This window comes from Apodemus sylvaticus, chromosome 5 (genome assembly GCF_947179515.1).
Source record: "Apodemus sylvaticus chromosome 5, mApoSyl1.1, whole genome shotgun sequence".
Taxonomy (NCBI): Eukaryota; Metazoa; Chordata; class Mammalia; order Rodentia; family Muridae; genus Apodemus; species Apodemus sylvaticus.
In genome coordinates, this window is record NC_067476.1 from 98208314 (window position 1) to 98232330 (window position 24017).

At 39.3% G+C, this 24017-nt stretch overlaps 1 protein-coding gene across 6 annotated transcripts in view; it reads left to right on the forward strand.

Moving 5' to 3' along the window:
- Cdin1 (CDAN1 interacting nuclease 1) overlaps positions 1 to 24017 on the forward strand; it is a 194582-nt gene that overhangs the window by 96487 nt on the left and 74078 nt on the right. For 2 of the 6 annotated variants that reach the window (XM_052183192.1, XM_052183190.1), the window contains exons 9-10: positions 3767 to 3832; positions 4432 to 4537. In XM_052183192.1, the coding sequence (XP_052039152.1) occupies positions 3767 to 3832; positions 4432 to 4537 (172 nt within the window). Of the gene's footprint in view, positions 1 to 3766; positions 3833 to 4431; positions 4538 to 4893; positions 5035 to 7008; positions 7198 to 10431; positions 12465 to 24017 lie in introns of those variants that run through there. The other 4 variants (XM_052183189.1, XM_052183193.1, XM_052183194.1 and 1 more) reach the window with 4 other exon arrangements.

Genomic DNA, 24017 nt, shown 5'->3' on the forward strand with positions numbered 1-24017 from the left:
TAATGCAGAGTCTGTGAGGACATAGTGGGACTGGGTTGCCGTGGGCTCTCATCTACTGTCATCTATTTAAGAAGTCCAAGTCTTGAAGGACACCTTAACATCTCTGGGCTTCTTTTAGGATGTATTAGTTAGAATGTACGTGTAGTCATCTCTACTAGGACAGACATACAGTTTTGTGAGGTACCTGTTATCTATAATTCTTCATTTGGTGGATGTGAAGGCTAACGTGTGCTTGTAAGTGACAATATTCTTGTATTTATTTTAATGATGAAACCTTAGACCATGAGATTAGTGAATTTAGGAGCTGTGAAATGTATAGATTTTTATACCCACCTTGAGCCAGAAAAGTCTTCCAGTCTGCTGTGTTCACTGACTAAGGTCAGTAGAACTCTTGGGGCAAGTGTACTAAAAGCGCTATTTCAGATTGTTGCCCTCACGGTTTTCTCTTCTCTTAACTAATATTTCTTTTCTTTCCTCATTTTTTTTGAAGAGAGAGTATGTATTCCAGACATCTAGTTGCTAGGGAGAATCAAGAATCTGAAGTAACTAGTTAACTGAAGTAGTCTGCCTGTCCTTACATCTCAAAATTCAACTGTGTCCAGAGCAGAAAGAGATTTTAAAAACTACTTTTAAAGACTGTTCCAACTATTCAAATGTGTAGAGTATAAGAATTTGTATGAAATCCAAGGTTCTTGGGGAAAAACATAGATTGCATACACACCTGTCTATACTGGAGGGGAAAATCTTTACAGATCAATAGTCAGATAAGAAGTAGGAATGTGATCATGGCTACCAAATAATAGTACAGTCCCCTGTACATAATGGGTTTCTAGAGGGATTCTGCCCAAATCTAAAGACCAGATAAGGAAGGTGTTACTTAAAACACTAGTGATGAAAGAAAAATTATTAAAGAAAGGGTCACATGTGTCCTTTACAACTGCAGTGAGTTGAGGTTCAGACATTTGGAAGAACCACAGGACTTTCAAAGAAACCTCAAACGTTGGCCCAACATTGCTGCCTCTGCTTTCTTTATGCCTCAGGAGTTAAATAAATTTAAAAACAAAGAGATCACCTAACTATGTAGGTTTTACAGAAACCATAAATAGTATTTAAAATGCACGTTTAATTAACTTGCATTTTTCTGGGCATCGAGTACATGTGGAGAGTATGCTGGTGGTGAGAGGGACACCAGAGTTGGGTCCTCAGAACAACAGAATCCATGTGTCCAAGCCTGTCACTGCAAAGGAGCCAGCACATAGTAGGTAGAAAGAACTGAGGGCAGAACAAAGCGCATAGCTTCAGACTCCTGCAAGTGGAGCATGCCAACCAATTTTAAGTCTATACCCGAAGGGGAGGTGGGAGTGGGGGGGGGACACCCTCATAGAAACAGGGGAGGGGGATGGGATAGGAGGATTCCTGAGGAGAAACCAGGAGAGGGAATAATTTGAAATGTAAATAAAGAAAATATACAAGAAAAGAAAAGGAAAAATAAAAAAGAAATCCAAGGACCAAGAAAGAAGCATAGTGTGAAGGCAGGGAGCTGGGTCAGCAGACAGGCTGGCCCGTGAGGCCCGGCCCGTGAGGCCCGGCCCGTGAGGCCCGGCCTGTGAGCTGCCCACTCACAAGTGCTCCTGCCCACACTGACACTATTGTCTACTGAACACCACCAAGTGTTCCCTCCCTTTCTAGGGAAAAATAAGCAGGTTGGGGGACCCCTACATGGGGGCATGAAATGGAGGTGTTATGGCAGTGACTGTTTTGTAAGTAAAAGAAAGGGCATTTCAGATGTCTTTAATAACCTCTTATTATAAGAAACACTGGAAAAGACTCAGATATCAAGATGCTATGCTGGGCACAGTTACTATAGGATCAACTTCATAGATACCGAGAGCATGGAAGGACTTGAAGAGAGGAAGGGAAGGCAGACAGACTTATTGACTGAGACTTTGTCCCCTGGTACTTTGGAATTCTCTACAAAAAGATGAGAGCATGCCCTACCCTTCATCTAGTGGCTAGGTGTGGGGTTTGAGATTTTAAATTTTCACATTAGAGAAGCTATCGAGTTGCGGTCGCGTGGCTGATTTTGCAGCATTCAATGTGTAGTGTGCTTCAGCTTGTAAGGGGGTCTCACTGTGCTTGCGGATTGCTTGGTGACCTTTGAAGTTTTGTTCTGAGCTGTTGTCAGAAGCATATCATTGTTTTAACATCTACATAGGCTGATGAAGCTAAGATAGTTTTAATGAAATATTATCTATCTTTTTTTAAATGTCAACTAGCTTTTAAAACTATACATCATGTGTCTAAACCATCACTCAAATCACTAGGGTTGATTTTAATAAATACCTCTTCCTTTAAAGTTCTCTGGGTTAGAATACAGTTAAATGGTACAAATTTTCTGGTCAATTTTGCAGCTCAATTTCAAAATTCTTTTGTTTTAAAATTAACCTTATTTAAAAAAAAAAAATAAAATAAAATTAACCTTATTTTGATTAGTATTTTATTATTTCAACAGCTTGGTTTAGTTTCTCCCTCCCCCCACCCCCAAAGGAGAACTGTTCTGAATGTTAACATCAAGCCTTCTAAATCTGAGTGAAAATACCAACTTCTAACAGCATTCCACTTAGATGTCTACTTTAATGTGTGTCTTCTCATTAAAAGCTTATTTATGTTTAAAATGCTGACCTTTCAGGATGTACACAAGAATGCTCTAAAACAGAGCTTCTCAAAGCTGGCCGGGAAACCACTGTCTTGGGCTGACAAATGGATTGGAAATAAGCTACCCAACACTGGGAATGGGCCATTAATTTTAATCAAAGTTGATGCAGGAAGGCCAGTGGGATGCATGACAATGTCAACAGCCCAGTAGGTGTTAAGAGACCACTCGGCCTTCCTTGTTACTTGGTTGGGCCATTAGTTGAGGTTGGGTGAAGACAGAAAGCCATGCCTGGAATTGAATGACCAGGTCACTCCAAAATCTAATGGAGAGCTCTCTGTTTCAGAAATCACATCGTAGTGCCATTGGAAGTCAAGGACAGCATTTAGAAAACGTTAGGAGGATGCCCCCTCCCCCAAGCACCTTGCTAGTTTTTCCAACTTTATCAGGGTCTCCGTTTGCCTGCCTTCTTCCCTTCCAACAGGATCATTGATATTTACAGAAGAAATTGAAAATACAGGGAAAACCTCTTCAAGCCCGTTTGCTTTTCAACTGTACAGACGTCAGGCCATCAAACTCTCAATCAGGGAAGCAGTTATATACCTAAGGGATTAAACAAGACAGCCAACTGCGGAGATCTCACTCTCCCCGCCTTTCCTTTTATTAATTTAAACCAGAGTTTCTTGATTGCTTTAACAGAAGCATTTCTCTCCTGGTTTCAAAGGCTACCTTGCTTCTGCCTCACTGTAAACTGTCAATATTGACTAGTGGCAGTGGAGACCTCCATTGCAGCGGGTTTCTTTACTTTCCATCAGTAAGTATATTTATTTTGAGAATTTTCAATTACCCCAAAAAAGGTAGCTCTTGACAGCTTGGATTAATGATGTTTATAATAAAGACATAAAAATGCAAAAAGGACAAAGAAGCATTCTTGTATCTCTGATTCAGGTTTGGGAAGAAAATTCATTTATTCTGACATGGCATTGCACACATCAGAAAGACACGTATGGCTGCATTAGTAATTTTTACACATATTTAAGAAAGAAAAGCAATTATATTGCTGTCTTTTTAATGGAGTGCCTCGATAAATGATAGTGTTTGTTCTCCCTGCAGATGAGGATCAGCTCCGTGCAAAGGGCTATGACAAAACCCCAGACTTCATTTTACAGGTGCCAGTTGGTAAGTCCTTGAGCTTGGATATGCATCTCTGTATGAAGGGGATTGGTGGTTTGGTTTTTTTTTTGCATGTTATTATTAGCAAGTGTTTTCAGAGTAGATTATCTTTACAATACTGTGTTGAAATGGGTAAACTCACTGGAAAAGATGACCTTAAATTGCTCACAGTTGGTTCAGAAGCCTGTGCCTCAGAACTTTGCCATACACTTGGGGAAGGAGCATGCTCTTCCGAAGGCATTTTTAAGTTCCCATTCTCAATTCGCTTCTCTACATTTCGAATTTTAAAAACACAGCTTTGCCAGACAGCCAGGCACACTTTTGGTCCTGACGTGTCACTTGGCAAGGGAGCTGCAGAAGAGCATCATGAGCACTAAGAAAGGGGGTTTTGAGGAATGGGGTGAGGAGAACAAGATGAGACTGTGGCCCCAGCGTGCCTGGCGATGAACTCCCACAAACGTGTTGCTTTATAAATTGTGCCCATAGTGAGTGGCAGAGGCTAAACCCTTGCTCGTTAATGTGAAACATAGAGAGGCCAGTGCTTAGTTGAGGATTTTCAATCTTCCCTCTCCTTCACCATGTATTAGTAATGCTTTGTCCCTTAGCTGTGGAAGGGCACATAATTCACTGGATTGAAAGCAAAGCCTCATTTGGTGATGAATGTAGCCACCACGCCTACCTGCATGGCCAATTCTGGAGCTACTGGAATAGGTAAGGTCCCATTATTTTTCTCGTAAGATAAACGATACTCAGCTGAAGTCTCATTAGAAAAAAAATATTTTGTTTAGCTGGTAAAAATGCTAGGAGCCTTTTCCCCCCTAGTAAATACAGACTCTGATTAATGTATTCATTCCAGATAATTTAAACTTCTCTGCTTTCATGATGTTGCTTCATTTTTTAAAACTTAAAAAAAATCTGTACTTAAGGTCAACACAAGTATAGCCTATTTCCTGCTTTACAAGGACTACATTAGTGTCACTTAGAATACGGATAACAAGCTGTGGTGCATAATATGATGTAGACACTGGATTTTATCCTTTTCATGTGGAATTTATGCTTCCTTTTAGACCATAAAAATTAATTTATTCCCAGTTACCTGAAGATAGTATCCAAACCACATGAAAAATGAAAATGATTTACATTACAACAGGACCAAACAGCTTATGTACAGATTTCTACAATCATCCTGACGAGATGGAAGCCTCCACAATTAAAGCAGTTCAGATTGGGGCAGATGTCCCAAATACCTGCCATGTGCCTGCACCTGAGTTATTTCAGTTAATTCTGGCAAAGAGGTTACATGTGTTTGTGTGGCGGGAGATGTGGGTCTGGTGGAGGGTGTGTATGTGTGCATGCATGTTTATAGGACATGGGTTTGTGGGACTGTGTGCAGGTGTATATACATATGTGTTAGCGTAGGTATGGCTCAATGTTGACTTTAGATTGGTCTTCCACAATAACCCACCACTTTCCCACTTTATTTATTGAGGAAGGTCTCACTGAAACTAGAAATCTCTGCTTGTAGCTTGTCCTGGGGAAATCTCATCTCTACCTTCCGATTGCTAAGATCCAGGCAACACTCACTCCTGCCTGGCCTTGAGCCTGGTGCTGGGGACTGAGCTTCCAGTCCTTATACTTGTGTATCGACAGTTTATCAACCAAGGCATCTCCCCAGCCAAGCAAGTTACTTTTGTCCCCATTGTATAGATAACTAAACTGATACTCAAAGAAAGAAAACAGTATGTCACCCTGCTAGTTATCACAAGCCTGCATTTATTCCCGCCTCCCCTATCCTGTCCATCTCTAACAGTGTCCTGTCATCTGCAATGCAACTGTTGAATCTCTGATTTTTTTTTATGATTGTAATTTTCTTTGATTGTTTTATGGTTGCATTCCTGTTCTCACACTAGGTGTTTTCCTCCAGGAAAACAAGAAATGGGTTGGGGGGGCAGCCTTTCTAGATGAGCTGTGCTCTTCTGCCATTGGTCAACAGTAGGAATATAGTAATAAGATGACACATGCCCAGATCATTAAGGAGCGAGATGGTAGCATCTGCAGGCAGCAGTGTGGGCTGTGGGTGGGAGGCCATCGAATTTGGCATTATATTGTTACTCAGCTTTACAAAAGGCCAGCAGATCTCGCCCGTGGCAGCTGTGCTAAACTACGCCTACTCTTTGCCATGGTAACAGTGATCGTGACAAAATGCTGAATGTAATGCCCTTCTTGATTTTCTTGTGTAATTGTGCGTAGCATCCGAGCTTTACTTTACAGGGATGGAGGAGGAAAGTGCAAAATGTTTTAGAAATCAATGCTGCTTCAGCGTTTCCTGTGTTTTATTCAGCCATTATTCAAATTAGCAGTAATGTGGCAAATTGAATTTTAGATTTTTAGCGATTTTCTGATGAGTTTGAAATAGTAAAGAAAGCATCATTTTTGAGCATATAGGGAAAGCAATGACAGAAAAATCAAACCGCCTATGTTTAGGTTACTAAAGGGTTAAAAACAATTGATCATGTAAATCACTGCACATTAAGACTGTGTTCCCCTTTTTGGTACTGGTCACATCTTTTCTGAAGAACAAATAGAAGTTCAATTTGAAATAAGAAAGCTCAATTTAAAATGCCAAAATCACATCTTCATCCTGAAACAACTCAACTACTGAGCACCTACTGTGCACCTCACACACACATCAATCAGAGGCACATCAAATGATCTGGTCACCTCTGTGGGAAACCTGTAGATTACAGACCTGGCTGAAGGAGAATGAGGGGCAGTAATTTAATGCTGTTTCTTTCCAGCTGAGTTGGATTTTGTTTGGTTTTTGTTTTATTTTGTTTTGTTTAATATGTGTATGTGCATGTGTGTGTGTGTGTGTGTGTGTGTGTGTGTGAGACCATGACCGGGCATAGAACTCATCATGTAGGTCTCAAACTCACAGAGATCCACTTGACTCTGCCTCCAGAGTTCTGAGATTTAATGGTACATACCACCCATGCTCAGCTCCTTTTGTGTTTCATATATATAAAATATATACATTATATATATATGTTGTTGCATTTTTTCATTTTAGTATTTTACATAGAGTATCATTATATACATACCTAAACATATTCTTTAAATTTGCATTAGCTAAATGTTGTATGATAGGAAATGTTAGCTAGCCTTAGTTTTAAATATTCCAGATCATTCGGGGAGCATATACCATACAGGTTGTCATCAATGCTACCAAATGTCTGCAAGGAACCAAGGAAATGCAAACAGTGCCAAAGTGAAGCATGGAGCATTGAGACATCACAATACAAATGGTGGGCGATAAGAATGTGGCTGGCAGTCAGAACAGATTTGCCAGTGGCCTGGCATTTTCACCCAAGGTAACGTTAGCCATCTGTGAATGTGCGGGATCCATTTTTTTTTTTTTTTATTCTGTGACCATGGCACACAGAACAGGTGATAAAGTTCTCAGCAATAGTAGACATTCTCTCAAAAGTAGCCTTTCAAAGAGACTTACATTTGGACTCAACCTAGGTGGGGTTGGGGGGCGGGGCTGTAATTGAAGAGAAAACCCAGATGAATCTAATTGACTGCACTGCTTTCAGGGTAACAGATTTTCGTGTAAGAGCATTCAAGTCATATTTTAAGACAATTTTTTATAACCTCATTTTTTTCCATACCAGTAATTGCTGAACACCTAGTTTTGGGTTGACATTTTCATAAGAACTTTCTTTCTTCATACATTTTTTTTTATTCAGCCTTCAACAGTTTTGAGAGTTGGTCATTCACTCCATCTTTATTAAAACCTTTGGGGTTTTGTTTGTTTTGTTTTTCTTGTCTTCCATGATATCTTTTCTTTTTTGTGTTTCTCCCTCCATGCCAGCAGCTTCCTTGGTCTTTTCCACTGGTTCTTCTTCTACCTGGCCTCTGGCTAGAGGGCCCAGGCCTCTTTTATCTACATCCACTGATGGGTAGACAAGCAGATATTTTATTGGGTCCTGTGGTATGATACCTCTGTTTTGGTTTCTGCTAATGTTTGCTCCCAGATCTAACACTGACTGAGATGAATTTCTGCCTGTCCTTCATGGTATCGTAAAAAGCTCAGATTTAACGTTCATAAAGCTAATTTTTTCCTTTGATCTTGTTATTCTTCCATCCTTCCTCAGTTTAACTAATGGTGCCACAATGTGTGCTTAGTTCAGAAATCTAAGTTTTACCACAGATCTATTAGTTCTGTTTTTACTGTGTCTCAGACTGGGTATTCATTACCTACCGTTTCACCTACTGTTTGTTGACTTGGCACCCATTAGCATCTCTTGGGCAATTACTTTGGCTTTCAAAACTGATTTCCTCAGGCCCAATCTTATAGCCCTCTGGGCAGCTTTTTGTATCCCAGTCTTGGAAAATGTGAACCTGCACCCCCCCCCCAACTCAAAGCATTTCAGTGCCATTGCTGTCACATCTGAAATAAAATCCCAGCTCCACTCACTCTACTACTCAGGGACTTACTTCTGCAGGATCTCCCCGCCCCCAGCCCAGTTGTAGATACATACTTCTCTATCTCAATAACCCATCTTAGTTGTACAATCCTTATCGCTTACATTTCCTTGAATCCTTGTTTATAGTTGGAAATGTTTCCTTTGCTGGGATTTCCACTTAACTTCTTCATGTAACATTCAAAGCTCAGCTCATTTCCCATCCTTGGAAGCACATCCTTGATCACCCAATCTCAGATGTAAAGATCCTCAGTCAACTCTGTCTCCGAGCGGGGCTTTAGCCCCACATGAATGAGCAAGTGGGTGAGTGGGTGGGTGAGTGGGTGAGTGGGTGGGTGAGTGAATGAATAGAAAATGGTGAAAATTTGCCCTAGAAAACTCTTGAAAAGCACATTCCCTTTTATTGCTTTGGTATAAAACTTTAGCAATTTGTCTTGCCTTAATTCATCTTTAAAAGATTTAAATTTCTCAATGCAGTCACTTTTCCAAAACAACATATACTGTTGGAAGAACATGTGCTGCTTTTCCAACCCCCATTTCGATATGAGCCTTGAGTAATCCCTCAACCTGCTTCCATCTCTGCCTCTATCAAGTCAAATAGCCTCTGAGAAGCAGTGTTCATTCCATAATCTAACCACAAACTGTAGAGTACTGCCAGAAGACATTTCTTTATGAGACCAATACTGAGAGGCCCTCGCTTCCTCTTCCTGTAGTCACGAAGGGAGTTCTTGACACTGTGGCTCACATGGTTAAGTCTACTTTAACATGCTGATGGCAGATAGAAGAGCAAGGCAGTTCTACAGTTGAATGCCAGATTTTGTGCTTGATTCTAACAACATACTGCCCATCAGAGTAATAGGAGAATTAAAAAAAAAAAAAAAAAAAGCTTGACAAAGAGGGGCAAGCATGCTATGATGATCATTGTCCAACAACTGCTGATCAGGAAGAACCTGGCACTCACATACAGGCTCAGGCCTTCGGCTGTTCTTGGTATCATCAAGCACACTGTCACCAGGAGTGTCTATTTTAAAAGTACACTTTATAGGCAAGCTTTGCAAAGACCATGAAAGCCAGCTGGCTGGAAATGATAAGGTTCTACGTGCTTGAATTTAATCTTTCAATATAGTTATCCTTGGAATACATACAATCAAGGGATTGAATCTAGGTTGCGCTGGTCTCCTGCATGGGAACAGCTTGCCCATCTATGGAATTGATAATAATACTTTTCTTATTCTTTTATTTTAAAAATCAGTTATCCAATACCTGCAAAGCACTTTCATATGTGCTAGCAGTCAACAGATCTAAATCCGCGTCTGTGTTTTTCTTGTGCATCACTTTCTGCTGAAATTTAAAGGCCCTCAGACAGTTTGAATCACCTTCTTTAACATATAGACTCTTTAGCTAACTTCAGCACTCAGGTTGGCTGACATCTCCTTAGAAAACCTTATTGCTTTCACAAAGCCACTCCTGCTTACATTCTGCTGATGATCCCATAGCAGTTATCAAGCGTTATAATTGGTGTTTGCTTGTCACCTCCTTCGAGTTAATGCCATCTAGTCGTTTTATCTATCTTTAAATGCTCAGAAATTGGCAGAAGGCCTGTCACACAGTAGGCAATCAGTGGATAGTTATTCACTGCATGACTGTGCGATGGGTATACTCATACTTAAACATGCAACTGTAATTGAAATCAACTCTTAAGGACTGTATAAGACATGGTGACATTAAACTATAATTGGTCCAATTCTTTTTCTCGAGAGTGCCATCCTCAGGACATTGGGAAATATCTCAATTTTCTAAGCACTTTTATAGACTTTATAGATATATAAGCTTTTACAGCCCCAGTTTAGAGAAGTATTAAAACTTTTTATATGATTTTTAAAGTGGGCAGTGAAGACTAACCACATAGCAAATGCATTTTGTAAAGCTCAGATAAATATTTATGGTTGTTTGTTTCATTTGTCTTATGTTGTTTTGTTGAAACAGGATCTTACTCTGTAGCTAAGGCTGGCTTTGAGCTCATGGTAATCCTCCTGCCTCACCTTTTTGAGTGCTGAAATTGTAGATGTGGTTTTATCCGCCCAGCTTTACATTGATGACTTTCCTGTCCTTTCTCAGTTTCAGACATCTCTGGTTTGAAAATTGAAATGGACCGCCTTGAAACCCTGTAGTAGAGAACAATTGGCAGTTTCGTAGAAATGCAAGAAAATACTCTATTGTGCATGAAGATTTTCAAGTTGAGATTTGTGGTAAAAATCCCATGCTCTTTCTTCTCCAGGCTGTTTGTAGGAATGTAGGTACAGGCAGACCCACAACCCTGTCTTCTTCTCACTTCCCCTGGAAAGGTGTTGGTCATAACCCAACCTGTACAGCCCCATGCAAATCTCCACAAACCCTTGCCCTCCGACAGAGAAGTGTGCACTCCAGCGCTGGGCCCTGGGAGTGGTATTTTGGCTCCCAAATAAGCACATTTTGATGTCTTTACAACAAAGAACACTGCCTAGAAGAGGTTGGGAGACAGAGGGCAGATTCCTTTGGCCTAGAATCCTCATTGTGTGAACTGGATGCAGCCAGAAGAGGACCACAGCTTCTTCTAAGCTCATGTGCCTAGCATGGATTCCTCTTCAAAGGAAGCAATGTGTACATCTCCATCTCCCAAAGCTTTTTTGTGTACTGGCAGTAAGGTATGTGGGGATGAACACCGCAGGAAATAGGCCATTGATCACAGTGTTGTACTTCTACAGAGATTAAGAGCCAGGTGCCATCTGTCAGATTTTTGAACAGTTGGCTCCAGAGAGTCTACTCTCCTACAGGCAATGCTAAGCTAATACCTTCTGCACAGAAATTGATCTGAGTTCATTTCTTCCCTCTCAGGTCTTTTTAAAGATCAGTTATTTGTTCAATGGTCTAGTGATTGCTTTCTCTGGTTGGTGATAACCTGAGAGGAGGCATTTCAAACCAAGCCACCAGGCAGTCAGACTTAAGGAATGTATGTTCCAGAGGATGGCCCAAGTTTTTCCTGTATTAAGATACTTTCAGGAAGCCTGCAATTAGTCAAATCACAGATTTCCAGTTATTTCAGTCTTGTTAAAGGCAAGGCTGATCACATCTGTCGTGAGTTGGAGTTTGTGCCTCAGCAATAGAAGCTCTCAAACCTTCAATTACAGCAGCCTCAGAAAGTGTTGCCACAGTGCACTAACTAGTAGTCATCAGAACGAGAGACAGATCGACTAATAATTAGCCAATGTGCTGGAGAGGACCTTGGGAAGGTAAAATATAATAATTTGCCTTTCCATCTCTCATAGTGGAGTTCCTTGTGAGGTATTGACATCCCATTGTTCGACAAATACTGGACACTGTTATTAGCTACAGAAACCTCAAAATATTTGATAAAGACAAGGAAAGTGTTTTCTGTGTACTTAGTACCTTCATGAGAATGTTTTCTCAGGGTACCCAAACCATTTTGGCTACAGCTGGAATGTAAATCACAAAGTTTTCCCCAGCAAGGAGTTTGCACAGTGTGCCATCATTAATGATTTGCAATGATGGCTTCAGAAGCAAAACTGAGCAAAAACATGTCTTGAGCCTTTCATGTGGGTTCTGCAAAGAAGACAAGGTTGTTGCAAGACTGAGAAGAGTTTAAACAAAGGATTAAAACGAAAGAAAACATATCTGTTAGGAAATTCTTTACTTACTTAGGCACCTATGTGTCCGATTCCTATCTTTAAGCATGGTCAAGTGTTTTGAGGCAGACATTGCTCAGTTCCACAAATCTAGGGAACAATGAAATGTTGAAATACTAGCTCTTCCTGCTGACCCCATGTAATGGAGTTCATCTCTGTCATGCAGGGTTCAGAAATGCAATGTCAAACCAAATCAACAAAGAAGGGATTGAGGGGCCATCAAAGAATGCAAACATGCCATTTGAGCTAACAATGCAGACAGGTGAGAGGAGGATGACAGAGTCTCAATATAAAGGGACACCCAAGACTCCAGAGATAGCTCCGTGGTTGGGAGCACTGACTGCTCTTCCAGAGGTCCTGAATTCAATTCCCAGCAACCACATGGTGGCTCACAACATGAATAGTGGGATCCAGTGCCCTCTTTTGGTGTGTCTGAAAACAGTGACAGTGTGCTCACTTACATAAAAATAAATAAATAAATCTTGAAGGAAGGAAGGAAGGAAGGAAGGAAGGAAGGAAGGAAGGAAGGAAGGAAGGAAGGAAGGAAGAAAATAGAAAGAAAGAGAGAGAAGGAAGGAAGGAAAAGAAAGAAGGAAGGAAGGAAGGAAGGAAGGAAGGAAAGAAAGAAAGAAAGAAAGAAAGAAAGAAAGAAAGAAAGAAAGAAAGAAAGAAAGAAAGAAAGAAAGAAAGAAAGAAAGAAAGAGACACCCACAGTAACATCAGAGCCATACACCAAACACCCTTCTGTGCAAAAGCACTTTCTGTAGCTAAGTCCAGTGGCACAAAGATCAGACTAAAGTGGATGTAAACTTCACCTTGTATTTTCATCACATGGAAGGAAAGAAAGTATTTTTTTTGTCCATATTTTTGGATAACTAATTTCACTGCTATGATAGGGTCCGCGTACCACTTCCTATTGATTTGTTTGCATTAGGTAGCAGCATTCTTTTTGTTTCTATTATTCTTCCTTTTTTCCCCTTTTCTTCTAATTTAGTTTTAGTTTTCTTTGACCTGTTTCTGTGGTTTGTTTTATATTTTAATGGAGCTATTATTACTTTGTTTTTGTTTGTTTTTGTTGACAAGAGTTTCTCTGTGTAACCTTGGCTGTTCTGACTTTGTAGACCAGGCTGACCTCACAGAGATCGACCTGCCTCTGCCTCCTGAGTGCTGAAATTGAAGATTTGTGCCATCACAGAACATCTTGTCTGGCTTTAAAAAAAAAAAAAAATCCACAGGAATTCTTTCAGGTGTTTTTCTGTTCTTTAATTGCCAGTAGTTCCTAGAGCACATTCAGTGCTGTATCTGTCTGATTATTGGTTTTCACTAAGCTGTGAGGAGACACTTAGTATCTAGTTCTTGCTATTAGTAACATAGTATGGTAAGCAATTGGAAAATTTTTATATGGTTCCATTGCTTCAAAGTAAATACCTATAATGATACAATGGTTAGGACACACAGTGGGTGTATTTTATGTTTTATGAATTGATTAATCTGTTACCTCTAAGGAATATACCTTTCTCCATTCCCAGTGGCAGAATGTTTGCTGAGGGAGCTTGCTTTCTCCCCAGTCACTTGCTCTCCTTAGCCTTTTGGACATGACTTTCTAATTACTTACATTTCTTATATTACTTATGTAATGAATGAGCTTCACCATGATATCAATTGCATTTTCTGATACTGCATTTAAAAATTTTATATACTCATTTGCCATCAATTTGTCTTTGGAGAAATCTCTGCTCAAATCTTCAGTTCTTTGTAATTAGTTTGCTTTTCTTTTATCAAGTTTTAGTGGCTTTATATTCAGTGCACTGGATGTCAGTCTTGTGTTAGATATATAATTTATGAAAATTCCCCTCAGTTTGTGGCTTGTTATAATTCATCTGACTGTCTTTGAAAAACAAGTTTTGATTTCGGGGACTCTGATTTATCTTTATTTTTGTTTTTCTCCTTTTGTGGATCATGCTATTGTAATTATATCTGATTTTTTTTTTAAATCTAAAGATGTGGTTGAACAGATGGCTCAGTGGTTAAGAACTCTTAACCATTCTTGCATATTACCTATATTCAGTTCCCAGAATCCACACTGAGCAGCTCTGAGCCATCTATGACACCGGCTACAGAGGACATGCCATGCATGTAGCATACACTCACACACATACACATAAATACGACTTAAAATAAATCTTCATTTAAAACATCTAAAGTAATCACAACAATATCCCCTATGTTTTCTTCTAAAACAATCATAATAATAACATTCATTTACAATTAATTTTGTATGTACTGTGATAGGCAGATCTTGTGCCCATTAAAATTCAAGTTCCAGCACCACCACCACTCTCTCTCTCTCTCTCTCTCTCTCTCTCTTTAAAGGCAGTTTTATTTGGAAGCTGCTGTCAGGTAGGCGACTTCCCTGGCCCCAAGGATCAAGATCAGGGAAGTTGCCATGAGAAAAGGGGGGGGGGGAGAGTAAGGAGCCCGTGCAGAGAGAGAAGAAAAGGGCTCCAGCACATTTTTAAAAAAATATGTTTTGTTATAGCTTCAAATTTATAAAAAAAAAAATCAATTGATCATATAAGACCTATTTCTGAATTCTTATTTTTGTTCCATTGATTAATTTGTCTTTTTTTTTTTTACCATTTCTACAACCAATCCAGATTAATGTGATATCATAATTTCAAAAATAACTTGTCTGAGTCCACCAACATCATTATTATTCTGCAGAAGTTTTTTTTTCCTTTCCTTTTTTTTTAAATTATAAATCTTTAACATTCCCATATCAATTTCAAAAGTGATAGAACAATTCCTCAGAAAAAGATCTTTCTGGAAGTTTTATTGAATTTATAGATCAACCCAGGAAGAGTTGTAACCTTAGCATTAATATGTTCTCTCTATTTAAATCAGCAGTTCTAAGGCTGTGGGTCACGACCCCTTTGGGGGGGAGTCACATATCAAATATTTAAACAGTAGCAAAATTAGAGTTATGAAGTAGCAGTGAAATAATTTTGTGGTTGGGGGTCAGCACAGCATGAGGAACTGTATTAAAGGGCCGCAACACTGGGACAGGTGGGAACTGCTGGCTTAGGTCTTCTGGTATTTCCTTAGAAACATTGCATGTGGCTCAGGTTATCTTATCAGATTGAAATCAGTCATTTTGTTTCTTGATACTATTGGAAATGATATTTTTATGTTGGTTTCCAAATGTTCATTGCTTCTATTAAGGAATCTAATTGATTTGGCATATGGCTGTTGTATTCTGAATGTATCATTAAAAGTCTTTTATTAATACTTCGCTCCTTTTTCTCCACAGACAGCCTAGTTTTTTTTTAACACGGACACTGTTACTTTTTTTTAATCTGTATGCCTTTATTGTCTCTTTATCACTTTACTGCCCTAGCTAGAGTCCCTGCACAAAAATGATTAGCTGTAACAGATAAATGTCTATTTTGCTCTTAATTTCAGAGGGAAGTTACTTTATCATCAAGATATTAACACTATATTTTTGCAAATATTTTTTATCATATTAAGAAAGCTCCCCACTATCCCTAATTTCCTAGGGTTTTAATTGAAAGTGGCTGTTGGGCATTTTTCAAAACGTGTCTATTAAGATGGCCATATGTTTCTTTGAAATAATGTGTTGAATTATAGTGATTGATTTGGTGATGTCAAACTGATCTTGCATTCCTAGGATAAAGTACATTTCGCCTGCAAGAAAAAGCTTTTCATACAGCTTGTAGTTTGTTTGGTAAATTTTGTTAATTTTGCAACAGCATTCATGAGCACTAGAGATGTGGGGGGCGGGGTTGTTTTGTTTTGTTTTTAAATCCTTTGTCTGGTTTTGATACTTAATGGGTACCAGTCTCATAGTATGAATGTGAGTTCCTAGTTTTTAATTTTCCAGAAAAATCTTTTTAGTGTTGTATTTCTTTTTAATCTTCAAAGACAATTATCCAGCCATCCAGACGTGAGGTATATTGTTGCTTTCTTGCTGAAAAGTTTTATAACTCTGAAATCAGTGCAGTAGACATAGGAATTTTGTGTGTGTGCATGAGTGTGTGTGTCTTACATGAACTTAGGACTTTGTCTTTCAGAAAACTTGTCCTTTTATCTGAGTTGTAGAATATACCAGATTAAGCTTGATAAAAAACAATCCCTTTTTATTTTAATACACATCACCTTTGTTAGTCCCGCTATTGAGATTTGTCTATTCTAGGTCAGTCTGCCTAAAAGTTTTGTTTTTCCCCCCAAAATGAATTTTCGATACTCTGATTTCTTTATATAATCATGTTTTGTTTTGTTTGTCTTTCATTGGCTTCTAATTTTTTCCTTAATTTCAACTTTGTTCTCACTTTCCTGATTTTTCTGGGGTAGAAGATCAAGATCGTAGACTGAGTCCCCTCTGACCATATCTGTGTCCTTGGCCTCAAGTTTTACCATGCTTTTCTTTCAATTTTCATTTTCATTCAAATCCATACATTTTTTTCACTTTTCCCACTTTTTTGATGTTGTTTTGGTTTTCTTTTTGAGCCAATATCTTATTATACAGCCAGGATCCCCTAGAATTAACTTTATATAGTTCAGGCTATCCTCCAGCTTAGTTCTGTTGGTGCAAGTTTTTGGTACTACCTTATTTGGATTCATATATCTCTACCTCACTTCCAACCCTTTTTCTACCCTAATACCTTCCAGTCCCCCAACACTAAGAAGGAGAGAAAGGTTAGAGGGGAAAGGGGCTTAGACCTCTTTCAGCCAACAAAATAGACTACTTCCTGCTGGTGTAGAGTTTCTTGGGGCAAGTCTAATCTCCATTGTCCATATATCTCCAACTTCTTCTCAAATCACAACAAAAGCAACCAGGAGCAGCAGCTGCCTTGGAGTCCTTCTGGCATTTATGCCCTCTGAAGAGCTCCCAGAATTCCAACGGTAAAACATCTGCAGCTGGCAAAATCACACCCCTGCTAGTGCACAAGGCAAATCATAATCACCTGCTCTGATTCAGCAGTGTTACTCAACACTGGGAATTAAAACAAAAACATATCCACATAACTGAGTTTTTAAAGAAACCAAAATTTTCACTACACACTCCTGCTGCCTGTATATCTCACAATGACTAGTACTGTGTGCATCTACCACCTTACTGGCCTTTCTGTCTCTCTTTTGACTCTTAGCCCATTTTCATTTTGTTTCCCAATAATTGAAACATCGTTCAGTAGCCTTCTGTTATTGGCATCAGATTTACTGTCCACACTACTGTTTTTGTGGGGGAAAGGGGGGAGGGAGGTCTTGTGAACATCAGATGACTTTCAATTAGTTGTTGACACTCATCGAATTTTGTATGTTAGTATTCCCTTATCAGAAGCTTTGTTCTACGTGATCTCTGAGACTCATGGTATGATTTTAGGAAATAGCAAGTTCAAGATATAATCAGTCCATACGTTTAAATTGTGAGCTGTTTCTTGTGGCATGGAATCTCACCCCTCAGCCTCTCCATCTTGCTCATCATGTGAACCATCCCCCTTCATCCAGCATCTCATACTCTTGTCACAAAACAGAGAGATCTATGCATTCTGCTTCATAAAAGACGGTGATTTCCTGCGTCAACAAGCCATTAGAGAGAATCAGATGCTTGCCATTGCCATAGTCGAGATAAGTTAAATCCCTCTGAACTCCCTATTCCCATTAACTTATGCCATATGCCTGCTATCCCTGCCCTCCTCCTCACATTCCTACAGCCTACCCTAAGATTTATGTGAGTTACATTCCACCCTCCTCCCCCCACCACCCCAGTCACAGGCACTCAGATGTTTCTTGATTTGTTTTTTCCTCCCTTATTTTCTCACATAGGTTCTGAAGCTATACTTGATCACTCTCCTTGCTTTTCTTAAATTCCTTTTTTCATTACCTTCCCATGTATTGCTGTCAGCTGTGGTGGTTATCATCCCTCCCAAACTTTAATTTCATCTTACACCAAAAAATGGTAGCAATAGACTTATAGGATTTGGCAAGTATCGTCAGTGCCACACACAATGTCAATGGAAATGTTGTATTGACGAGAAAAAGACAAATATAATTTAGGGGTTTGAATGTAGCTGGTAGAGAGAATAATAGTGTTATTAAAGAATTAATAAGTGGAAAATAGTGTACATTAACAGTCATTTAAGTTGAGCTCTTTAGTGATGTCCCGAGGCAACTGCTCTGTGGGATAGGGGTCCTGAGTAATGGCAAGAGACAAGTTGACTTAAGGATAATCTAAAATGGAAACAATTGTAATTTTTCAGAGTAAAAAAAAATGTTTTTATTTTAATGGATATGGAGAAAAAAGGAGATAAGTGCAATATGGCATCAATAATAAAGTTTAAGGAACTGATTAGCAGGATTGATGACTCTTGAAGCAGCTAAAATTATTTCTAAACTTGCATACTCTTAACCCCCATCTCTCTCGAATCTGAGCATTTATAAAATCATTTCAGCCTAGTTGCATCAAATCTCACTTTGGGGTAGTTAACCTCCCCTCGCTTCCCACTGTGAGTTATGTGCATTTGAAAGTTATACCAAAATGTACGAACCTGCAGCTTTTAGCAATCACATTTGAAAGCAGCCTTGGGAGTTGCATTTGTCAAGCAGCTAGGAAAACCATTCGTGCATACCCGGCATCCAAAGCTCCATCGCAGACCAAACATAAAGGACTGAAAGGTCATTCTTCTTCCTGCGGTGTGATGGTTTGTTGATGTATTTTGACACTCCAGTACAATGCTGAAAGGGTATGACCTTCCTATAACACCCAGGGACTCAGGTTGGGTTGAGATACCTGACACTAACTGCTTTTCCATTTTCCTTTCTCTTCCATCAGAGATAACCCCCTCCTCAAAGGCATTTGTTCCCTTCCATGCACAGTCAAGAATTCAAACAGATGCAAATGATTGCGTTGGAAATTTCTCTTGCTCTGTTATTCTTCCAGTTTCCATAAAGCTAAAAACCTATCCTCGAACTATTAATGTTTTTAATTTAAAAAATTAAATTGGTTTTTCAAGATGACCAATGTGAATGAAGTGTTAATAGCTAAAACTAAACAAATGAGGGTTGTGTGCTATGTTTGATGGTTTCTTTATCTCTGCTATAGATGCCACAGTTTGAGGGCTACCTCTAAAGTGTGAGACTAAGTAGGGTGCGCCTTGTAGGCCCAGCACATGTTAAAAATGCGAGCTATGGAATGGAGGCCCAAGTTCTGCTAAAGATTGGGGGAAAGCTGTGACTTGATGAATATCCACATTAGTTCCTACGTTAACACCATGGTGTTAGGAAGACAGGAAGAAAATTGTGTACTATTAATGAACTCGTAAAACATAACAGTAATAAATCCTTTTATTAAAATCCTCAACTATCCCCAGAGATATTCTTTCTGTCTCCACAACTGGTCAATATGAAACAAGTGCAGTCATAACCCCTGAGCCTTTAGATCACACCTTGAAAAGCTTAGGACATTTTTTGTATTTGTCATAATATTAGATGGGGGTGGGGATTTTATTCAGCATATCAGATTTTCTCCAAATGTGTTAACTGTCTGCTAAATGAAACTAAGATGCTTTAGACCATGGTGAGTATTTTAACAGAATAACTAAAATTAGAACTGAAAGTTTGAAGTATTGGGCTTCTTTAATTATTCCCTTGTTTTGCACAGTAGCGCCCCTGGCAGCTCTGTATTTTGATTGAGCCATTTTTCTTTCTATTTTCTCTATTGCTCCACGTGTTCCCATGTCCACTGCTCACCATTGACAAGGCATATTCTCCATCTGTCTGCCCGATAGAAAGGTTTCAGCCTCGGTTTCCTTGATACCACGTGCTCAGGTGTGTGCAAGAACCCATAGTCCATCCTCCTCTATTTGTGCAGGGCATGGGGCTGCCTGACAGCCTTTCCCTTTTAGGATTTTTTGTAGCTTGGATACTGACATTTACATCTGACACTGTAGATACAGTTCTTATAACAGAGACTAGAAAGAAGTGAACATCTTTTTTTCAGTCTACTATTAGAGGGTTAATTACAGTTAACAGAGCCAGGTTTTCTAGTTGGGTCTCCAGAGGCTAATCTTTTCTTTTTCCATCTATTACCCCTCCCTTTTCTCACTAACTACCTGAAGATTCAGAATATCCAAGTGAAGTCTAGTAGAGTCCAGCTTAGGGTGAACATTTTTCTAGAAGATATTTTAACTACCTTTATTAGTAATCAAATGTCTATACACTTCTTCCTTCAGATTCATCCATACAGGCAGAGATGGAAATAAACTGTTTACAGTATCATGACCTTCTATGACTACCTTTTCCTCAGAAGTTAACACCACACAGTCTGTCACACTGCCAGGTGGCTGGCCTGCTTTCATAAATTTTTAGTGAGTTTTTTTTTTCTCATTGTTGTGAGGGGGGAAATTTATCAATTATTTTAAAAAGCAATAATTCATTATAGTTGATCATAAATGTCAAGAAGCAGAGACCCAACAGAAGCGTTTCATCACTAATCATGCTGTTTCTCCTCTAATTAGTTCATTTACATTTTACAAATTAAGGCTAAAATTCAGACAGAAGATAACATCGTAGCTTTAACTGACCTATATTTGTATCTGCCAAATTTAACTTAATTAGAAACGTGGATGCTGTTTGTTTTCTCTGTCAGAAAAGCTCATCTTTTGCTTAAAAAAAAAAAGAAAAGAAAAAAAGAAAAAGAAGTAGACATACTTTTTTCCCCTCAGCATTTATCATCTAAATAATAGTCTTGCCAAGATGGCAGCCTCGTAATAAACTCTTTTCAGTGGAGTGATGGGTAATGAAGCTTGCTTGTGAAGGCAGCGAAAAATGTTGTCTGGCCAAATGCATGAATATGATGGCTAGAGAATCAGTGGACTTTCTCCATCATCAATCTTTTTAGTAGCCTCTTGCACATCTGAATATTTTGATAGATGATCTAATAATTGAGTTATCTATCTTTCTAACTATCAGAGTTGCATAAAAATTATTCTCTCATGTTACTGAATATTAAATATATTAGGCATCCAGTAAATTTTTCATACAGGGGCCAAAAGGTGAAAGGTTTTGTTATTCTGTAAATACCTCTTAATATATCGAGTGTGAACCCCTCTGAAATATTCCATTGTTATGTCTCTCCGTGGGAATCATGCATGTGCTTCAAGAAGATATGCCTGTTGTAGATAGGCTTACACTACAGATTACACTAACGGTGATGCATGCTTTTCATATGGGAAGCAGTATGGCATTGGTGCTGAGTTTGATGTAGCATTCGTGATTATAGGACGATCATCCTAACAAAAGGGAAAGCAAAGCCACCTAATCATTGTTGTAGTCCGCAAATAGTTGTTTGTCCCTTGTATGTCTTTCTGTGAGGTGTGGGAGTGGGAGTGTTGCTTTATGTCTGTTAGACATCTTGTCAAAGCATATCAACAAGTGTACTTTCCTAGACTCACAAAAGTGACAAGGAAAATTGGCCTAAACTAGATGAATTACAAGTGGGGTTTCTTCCCTCAGACCTCTTCCACCGTCCTCGTTTCTTCAAGGTAACCTTGCGGTGATGACTTTCCAGTGTATGGTGTGGGAGCAGCACTGCTCTGAGGGAACCAGCATTTGTTTGCAGGACTGCAGGGCTACCAATCCTGAGTGTCCTGAAAGGCACTCAAATGAGCAGGGCCTTGTAAATTGGATTTCTATTAGGCGGCCCTGATGACCGCTCTTCATCAGTGGAATGGGAGAAGGTGCTATCACAGGCTCAGGCTCTAAAATACCTGTTCTAATGCTGGTCCCCCACTACCTGAGATGATACTGAATGCTAAAACATCTCCAGGATTAATTGTGTTTAAAGTCGTAAATATGTGCAGTTCTCCTTAAATCCTTTTCCACTTGAGAAGCACTTGGAAACAAACCACCATGGTAAGGAACAAACGCAGGGACAGTGTCAGACCTTCATCTCTGTGGCTCCTCTGCAGCTGGCTCACACTGATTATACATGGCAGATGGAAGCAGGCCTGTTTTTTTGTTTTGTTTTGTTTTGTTTTTGTTTTTTTTTTAATTCTGTTCATTTCTGGATTGAAAATAATTGAGGAGGATAGTACCAATTCTGGAAGTCTTAACGGGTTACATCTAAGGAGCTTTGACTCCAGCACTTTGATTTTTTCTTGGTTTGGAGAATTTTTGCTTCTGTAATTTGTGCCTGGGGCTGGGGTTGGTATTCTAAGAGCCATAGCTGTTACAGGCCTAGATGCCTACTTGAAATTATACCTTAAAACAATTTGAAATGTCCACTTTGGGCAGGATTTGGGGGGAGTTGGGGAGTGAATAGTCTTTTCTTAATCAGAGTGGCAAACATCTGTGTTCTTTCTAGCCTGTCTTTTGATTAGCTTGGCCTCATCCATCACTGGTCTTTGATATGAACACCAAGAAGTCATGTCCCTTTGTTTTAAATGATAAATATGCCTTTGTCATGAATACTCATAGGCGGCCCAGGATTTGCATTTGAATTGTCAAAGTGTAACTGCCCAGCTCCTAAGATGAGTGATATTATTAGTGAAATAAAGAGGGTTTTAATTTGTCATGGATAGGCCTCAGATGTGACATGAGGAGGCTATATGGGACCTGATGTTAGAAAGGGTTGTCCTTCCCCCACTTTTTCCAAGATTTGTCAATTACCAGCAAGAGGGAGTCCGCTGCAGGAGGTTGTGAACATTCTCCCTTTACTGTTGTTAGTTTGCCCCTTTGGTTGTTGTCATTTAGGCTTCGTGGCTGGTACTTCTCATCAAAACTAATGCTGTTTGAAATACCAAGCTAGTGGCCAAGCAGCCTGCCCCAGGGTTTGTTGCATTACCAACTTCAGTCCCCCTGAGAAGCTCAGCGTTATTTCTGTCTTTATCAGTTGTATTTTTAAGGTAGGTTTCTCTGACCCTTCCACACAGGTACATAGGTTTTAGGTACATACTGTTTGAATGTGTGCTTTGACCAACACCTTCTACCTCTGCACAGCACTGTGGCAGGCATCCAGACCCTGGCTGTCCAGTTCAGTTGTCCTCTTTGACTCTTCCACCGAGGGTGAGGGCAAGTGCATTTTAAGTGACTGTGAAATCATCTTTCCTTGTCTCCACCATTCCTGTTTCTATAGAATTACTTTAGTTCTTTCTATAGAATTAGCACATTTCCACCATTCTTTTACATGCTGTGTCTTTATAATCTTAACAACTGATTTAAAATACAGGTGGACTCCAAGCATGACGAGGCAAGCCTTTAATTCCTACTCTGCTGAGGCAGAGGCAGGCAGATCTCTGAGTTTGAGACCGGCTGGATCCACATAGTGAGTTACAGGACATCCAGGGCTAACAACAAAAGCAAAACACACAGGTAGAATATGATAATTTTATTTTCTCCTTTTCAACTGCATTGTTTGAATTACCCAAAATAATCTCTTGGAAATGTACAGAAATGTTCAACTGAATATTTCCGTTTCGTTCAAGATCCCTTACGATACATCAGTATTAAACTGCTTTACTGGGCTCATAGTTCTCATATCAAGTATATTTTGTCTGGCTGCTCTTTGCTTTACATACATCAAAACATCTTTAGAAATCATTCCAGAAATTACTTTTTGACTCCCCCCCCCCAAATAAAGCAAAAACATGTATTCAATTAGAATTTAATCCTTGTCATCCAGGCTTTCATTTTCTCATTCTTCTTTCAATTTCTTGGCATTTTCTAGTTCACCTGTTCTATGGAAAATAAAGCCTTGTTCATATTTGTCTCCCAGCAGCAAATAGTCACTTAGCAACTCCACAGCCCTACTCCTGACAGTCGTTGAAATTTTTGTACTGTAACGGAAGCGTCTGAGCTCTTGAGACCCTCAGGCTTTTCCCCAACTTGAAGACAATGATCCCAGTGAGCTTCTGTCCAGAGTTAATCAGCTGCAGAATTTGTAAACTGCATGTGTGTCAAAGTTGAAAATGTTACTGTGCTAATAGAAGCTGGAAAAGGTTAGAT